General features: G+C 45.9%; 1 protein-coding gene across 1 annotated transcript; it reads right to left on the reverse strand.

Annotated features, from left to right (window-relative positions):
• Nucleotides 1-1,927: 1,927 nt before the first annotated feature.
• ZNF792 (zinc finger protein 792) lies at nucleotides 1,928-6,368 on the reverse strand. Its single transcript, XM_006871553.1, has 3 exons — nucleotides 6,336-6,368; nucleotides 4,263-4,389; nucleotides 1,928-3,417 (listed from the first exon to the last, which is right to left on the reverse strand). Exons 1-3 carry the CDS (start codon nucleotides 6,366-6,368, stop codon nucleotides 1,928-1,930), a joined length of 1,650 nt encoding a protein of 549 aa, XP_006871615.1.
• Nucleotides 6,369-6,996: the final 628 nt, after the last annotated feature.

Here is a 6,996-nt window from a genome sequence, read left to right on the forward strand (position 1 = left end):
TAACAGAATGTCCATATCTTTTGCCTATTTTTAAAAATTGTGACTCATATATGTAATGAACACATTTGCCATTCCAACCATTTTTACAAGTACAATTCAGTGACATTAAACTACTTCCAGATTTTTCCATTACTTTGAGAAGAAACTCACTAACAATAATTCCCCTCATGCCTGCCCTTGGCATGACCTGTGGTCATCACTAATCAACTTTGGTCTTTGTATTTATTTATTCTAGATATTTCATATAAGTGCTACTATCATACTACATGATAGTATCTGGAAGCAGTTTAATGTCACTGAATTGTACTTGTAAAAATGGTTGGAATGGCAAATGTGTTTATTACATATATGAGTCATAATTTTTTTTTAAATATGCAAAAGATATGGACATTCTAAAAAAAAAAAAAAAGATACATATGTGACAAATTCACATGAAGGCAGAAATGCTGGAAATGTCACAAATGCTACATTCCTAGACTACATGATTTACCTTTCTTTCTCCTGTGTAGTAATGACCTTCAATGAAGACTGCAGAGAGATTGCAATAATCCATAAACTTTTCATTTCTCTGCCAGTGACTTTGACCACTGGACAAAGTCTGGAAGTCCTGAGAATTCCTGAAAACCTCTCATCCTGCAGTCACATTCAAGGGAACATTATTCTAAAGAGAACACCTTTAGAACAGATACATTCCTTCTAGTTTGCTATAGTCTCACCAACTCTCTATCAACTCCGCTTGCATAAAGATTTACGACATTGGAAACCCTGCATAGGGTCTTGATGATTCAGAACCAATTCAATGGCACACAACCACCACCACCATTCTCTATCAAACCTAGCATCTCTACAAAAGCTAGAGCTCCCACTTGGGCCTGGTAAGACTGGCACATATGCATACCAGATTCTAGATTTATGTACACATCTCCTTGACAGGTACCAGTTAAACCACTTCCGCCTTGACAATGCCAGGGAATGTGGTACATGTCCTCAGAACAAGGACCTAATTTACGATGCTCTGAAGGCTATCCTCACAACTTCCCCCTTAGGGTGATCTCTGGGCTTATAGAAACTCAAGACCACAACATTTAATCCACAGAGTTTCCTAGAAGACCTTGGTAGTGATGCAAATGGGGCCAAGTCTGGACAGAGAACTGTTCTCTGTCACCCTCCTATCACTTCCAAGCCATTAAAATTGGAGGCCCTTTTAGTCTGGTAGTCCTTAAATCTGTTGTTTACCACCCCCTAACATGCATAAAAGATTAAAAAGTGATTTTAACAATAAGGACTTTATTATTACACAAATCAGGACAATGTAAAACAAGTTGTTGTTGGACTGGATAACTTGAAGGGTGAATCACATGTCCAACAATGTCCTGGAAAAGGTAATTTTCTCTGCAAGACAACAGCAGAACCTAGTTCATGTCTGTGCAGCCAAACATGGGCCATGTCCACAGCTTAACCAATCACAGTGGGAGTGAATAATTCCACCCAATGGCCACAAGCTACTCACAATTTCCTCCAGTGATTGGAAAGAGGGAAGACAGGTCTGCTTTCCGTGAGCACAGTGGAGTGGCCAACCGACTCTGAAGGACTGCAATTGCGTAGATCTGAAATGGCTTCGGCCACAAGCACGGGCTATGGCAAATCTTTAGTCACTGGTCATAGTCTCCGGTCAGAAAATGTAATTTAGCTCCAGAAAGTTTCAACCATACCAAGCATTTGTAAGGAGTCTCCCATTGTGGATATCTGGATGAAAAGGTTTAACTCTGGCCTATAGTTTTCCTCATACAGACTTTCCTGTGAGTTTATCTTTGATGTCAGTCACTAGGATAAAGGAGCACATTCCTTGCATTTCTATGGCCTTTCTCCAATGTGAACTTTCCAATGCCAAATGAGGTTAGGCTGAAGGCTTTCCCCATTAGCTGCATTAATAAGGCTTATTTGGTCTGTGAAGTTTCTGGTGCTGTATCAGATTAGACCTTTGGCTGAAGGCTTTCCCACATTCACTACACTCATAGGGGCGTTCACCACTATGAACTCTCTGATGTTTTACAAGGTCAGAGCTTTGGCTGAAGGCTTTCCCACATTCAACACACTCATAAGGCCGCTCACCAGTGTGAAGTCTCCGGTGGTTACTGAGACTGGAGCTTTGGCTGAAGAATCTCCCACACTCACTGCATTCATAAGGCTGTTCACCTGTGTGAACTCTCCGATGTTTAATGAGACTGGAGATGTGGCTAAACAATTTCCCACATTCATTGCACTTATAAGGTTTTTCTCCAGTGTGAACTCGCCGATGTTTAATTAGGTTGGAGTTGTAGCTAAAGAATTTCCCACATTCACTGCACTCATGAGGGCTTTCGCCAGTGTGAACCCTCCGATGTTTAATGAGGTTGGAGCTCTGGCTGAAGAATTTCCCACATTCACTGCATTCATAAGGCCTTTCTCCAGTGTGAACCCTCCGGTGCTGAATGAGGTTAGAGCTTTGGCTGAAGAATTTCCCACATTCACCACACTCATAAGGCATTTCTCCAGTGTGAACCCTACGATGTTTAATGAGACTGGAGATGTGTCTAAAGAATTTCCCACATTCCTGGCACTCATAAGGCTTTTCTCCAGTGTGGACTCTCTGGTGTTGAAAAAGACTCGAGCCCTGGCTGAAAAATTTCCCACATTCACGGCACTCATATGGCTTGGCTCCAGTGTGGGTTTTCTGGTGCTGAATAAATCTGGTTTTACGGCTGAAAGCCTTCCCACATGTGCTGCATTCATAAACTCTTTCTCCATTGTGAACTCTCTGATGTATACTGAGGGTGGAGATCTGTCTAAAGAATTTTCCACATATATCACATTCATAAGTCCTTTCTCCAGTGTGAATGCTCTGGTGCTGAACAAGTGTGGATTTGTCGCTGAAAGTTTTCCCGTGTTCGCTAAATTTATAATTCCTTCGCACAGTGTGGATACCCACCACACCTTCAGTGCTCCTATGCGGCTCCCCCAGACTGTGAGTGATCTGATGCTGGACAAAGCCTGGTCTGGCCATGAAGTCCTTTACACCCTCCTTACATGTGAAAGGCTTCTCTGACGTGTGGGATCTGCAGCTCTTTACAAATAAGGTCTGACACTCATCCCTTCTGTTGGCCTTCTCTGCATTCTGTTGCGTCTGTTGCCGGTGAAGGTTTACAGTGAACTCGAATTCTCTGCCCAATTCAGCACACATGTATGGTTTCAGACTGGTATTCGTTGCCTGTTGTTCACCCAGGTGCAAAATGTCTTTCAAGAATGGGTCACCCATGTCATCAGGGTAGTGCTTCTGGATGGACAGATCTACATTTAGAGTCCTGTCCTGTGATAATCCTTCTATAAAAACACAATGTTCAGGAGGCGTCTCCTGGGTCTCCATTTCATGCCCATACCCTGAAAACAGAAATCATGGTGAATTTCATTTACTTGTGGTGGAAACAAGACCCACTTTTGTCGAGTCAATTCCAACACATAGCGTCCCTACAGGACAAACAAGAATGGACCCACAGGGTTTCCAAAGCTATCGTCTTTACAGAAGTAGGCTGACACATCTTTCTCCCACAAAGCTGTTGGTGGCTTTGAATCACCAACTTTTTGGTTGGCAGCCGAGTGCTTAACCACTGCACCACTGGGTTCCTTTGAAAGAGCGAGCCCGATCCCAAATGTATGTCTGACTTAAGAAATGCGAGCTTGAACCTGCGACCTCGTGGTTCCAAACAGCACTGCAGTCCCAGCGCAGTAGCCCACAGCACCTCCTAGCACAGAAAGGCCTTAGGAAATGCAAGTCAAAGGGGCAGACTCTGAATCACAGAACCCTCAGAGAGCTGGACAGTCACCCCAGCAAGGATCCAGATAAGATCTATTGGGAAGACTGTGAGACTCCTCGTTCCAAGACCCTTTGGCAAGGCTTCAAGGCCTCAGCTTGAAGGTCCTGCATATTACTCATCCCTGGAACCTACAATAAGACCTAGGAACACCAGAACCGGTGTAAGGTGGAAACCTGTCAGACAAGGAAATGTAAATATTCTCCACTAAAACGAGCAATCAAAAATGGTAAGACTGCACTCTATCAAAGGCAGAAAACTTGCAAGATCTGGAATAACAAAGCAGGACCCTCAAGTTCCAGCTCTTACAGGTTTCACTGTACCAAGGAAACAGTGAGCTGTGGGGAGTGTAGAGCTGTCTCCTGGGAAAAGGGAAAAGGCAGAGACCACCTCATGATAAGTATAAAGTCTTACCCAGCGAGGTAATAAGTGCAAAGTTCTCCAGCATCACATTGTAATATAAGAGCCTCTGAGACTCATCAAGGAGACTCCACTCCTCCAGGGAAAAGTAGATGGCCACATCCTCCAAGGTCACACAGCCCTACAAAATGGGAACAGTTAATTCCATGATCAGCTTCTCTCCTCAGGAATCCCTATCCACTTCCCTATATCTAGCTCCTGCTTACCCTCTAGCTCAGCTCTCCAACTCAAGAAGAGGCACTCTGCTCTTTTCTCATGTCCCATTGATCTATCAGCCCACAGCAACAACAGGCTGGAGGGCAGACAGACAGCATCTAATCTCCAGACCTAGACTGCAAGTCCAAACCCACCTCATCTGTGAGCCCCTTTCCCTCACGTTGCCAGTGAGGGACCACAGGCCTCCAAGATACATACACAAACTAAGCCTTCTCCCTTAAGCCTCCTAGAGTGCACAGTTCACACTCCTCCCCCACATGCATATCACAGCTTGGACTGTACCTTCCTTAAAACTCTGGACCCTACCATTGCATCTCCATTGCCATTGGTCTCTCCTCTCCAAGTCCATACCACCTTCACTGACTACCTCACATGTCACTCTGCACAGAACTTCCGGAGAGTACTTGACAAGTACAGTTAAGACCCCATCCTACCCCATACCTGCAGTGGTTCTCACTGCCAAGAACACTACCCAACCCTGCTTTGAAGGCCTCCACAACTCATTAATAATGTAGGCTTGTTCTAGCTTCAACCTGAAGAACCCAAAACCACACACAGATCTCAAATACCCTCTGCTCGCTTCCTCTTCTGTGTTGCACTGTCTAGTCTTTTGTCAGTTAACACTCATTCAGAAGTCAACCCTTCTGTTTCTCCTCTCCCCACTGGCCCAGGCTCCCCAAGAATCCCTGTTGGCCCCAAACCTTCCTGAGCTAATTCCCCACCCTGCCTGAAAACCCTCAGGCTCTATTAAGGGTCACCACAAAAGCCTGGGGAGAACACAGCACCAGACAAGGCCTCACTGTAAGATACCTCCGTTACTGCTAAGTAAGCCTCAGCATACCTTTTATACCTAATCTCGCTTAGAAAATTTTGTCATGTGTCAGGATCCCACCCCCCTCCATATACGTCACCCCAGCCTCATTCTTCCTCATCTTTTTTTTTTTATGATGTTTAGTAAGCCAACCATGATGCCCAAGCAACACACCTAGTTCTCAGTTCTCAGTCCCCACCTTCCTCTTTGTCCCTAATAGTTCTACCACCGTGACCCGAAGATTCACCTACCTAAATCTGGCCCACAGCCTCACCTTTGTCCACATACCATAGTTTGGATGTTTCTAACCATAACACCTTCCCAGAACTCCAGGAATATGTTCACTCTGCAACTCCATTGAGGGGTCTCTGAAACATCACCGTTTATTCAACATGGCCAAAATCAACCTGTTGGTATTGCCACTGAAATGTCCTCCTACAAACAACTTCTCTGTCTCAGCTGTTGATACTTCCATCCTTTCGGATGTTAAAGCTGAAAACCTTGGACTCATCCTGTCTATTTTTTGTTCTCTGCACCAGGAAAACTGGTCATCCAGACTTAAAAGGCAAACCCACAACTTGTAGCTATAGTCAGTCCTGTCTCCTGGACCACTCCTATAGCTTACTCTGTCCTCCGGCCTCCACCCTCACCCTACAATCGGTTTTCCTCTCTGCATCTGAGTTAAGTCACTTTATTACTCTACTCTACATCTTTCAGGCTCCCAACACCTTCAGAACACAAAACCAACTCCTCAACCTGCCATTCCAGGTTCTTTGTTTGTCTAGGACACATGGGCCACCTAGGGTTCCCTCTCACTTCTAAGCATTTGTACCTACTGGTTTCCCTCACCTGAGAAACCCTTTCTCACCCTAGGATTCCAGAAATAAGAACAGGTCTATATATAATCCCTGGCCTGGGTTCAGGACTCTAGGCCCGAGTGTCTCCCCTCTAGGGCCCCAGATTCAAAAGCAGGTAGAAGAGCTCGATGACAATTCCACCGTTTATATCATAGTGTCAGAACAAGCAGCTCCTCCACTCACCTGCGTCAGGTCCATCAGTGCTGCAGCCGCCATCAGTCTATGGAAGGAGCGGGGTCGTGAGATGTGTGGGCTCATCCGACCACCTCTCTTGCCTTATCCTGAGCCGGCTGTTAACCTCAGGGCCGTACTCCTCGCTTCAGCCTTCCAAACGTAAAACGAGTATAAGGACCATGGTGTGGAGCGCCTTCGAGGTTGCGGAGAGAGCGCTGCCCAATGGGTCCTGGCGGACACCACAGTTATGAAAGAAGGGGTGTGTGTCGGTTCGTACAAAGACGCGGAGGTGATTTCTGTCTTCCTCACCGTCCTACCGTGCTCGATCCCAAACAGGCTGCCTGAGAGACAATCGGGATCCAGGTACCTAGTTCTACGCATGCGTTTGGATAAACCTGCTACACTCAAATGAATTCTAGGACCCAGACACCGAGAAGTTTCGGTCCCGCCTACCTGAGTTGTATGAAATGCCTCCCTCCTGGGTCGTCATTGGCCCAGCGCTGTCCAACGACGCACAAACACAGCCTTCTGGGTAATGTAGTTTCTATTCTGCGCTGGTCTTCGCTGGCCGAGCTAGCGGAGCTGGAGTTAGGGGAAAACGGAGATGGATCAGGTAGGGCGGAGGCAGGCAATGGTACCCGGTGGCGGTGGGGGAGAAATGCGGAGGGAC

This window comes from Chrysochloris asiatica, unplaced genomic scaffold (assembly GCF_000296735.1).
Source record: "Chrysochloris asiatica unplaced genomic scaffold, ChrAsi1.0 scaffold00168, whole genome shotgun sequence".
NCBI lineage: Eukaryota > Metazoa > Chordata > Mammalia > Afrosoricida > Chrysochloridae > Chrysochloris > Chrysochloris asiatica.

What these genes read in the sequence shown, in the direction of transcription:
- ZNF792 (XM_006871553.1), bottom strand. Translation starts at nt 6,368, where the DNA reads ATGGCGGCTGCAGCACTGATGGACCTGACGCAG. An exon ending in CACTGATGGACCTGACGCAG is followed by an intron (nt 4,390 to 6,335) that starts GTGAGTGGAGGA and finishes CCCATTTTGTAG; the next exon opens with GGCTGTGTGACCTTGGAGGA. An exon ending in TGCACTTATTACCTCGCTGG is followed by an intron (nt 3,418 to 4,262) that starts GTAAGACTTTAT and finishes TTCTGTTTTCAG; the next exon opens with GGTATGGGCATGAAATGGAG.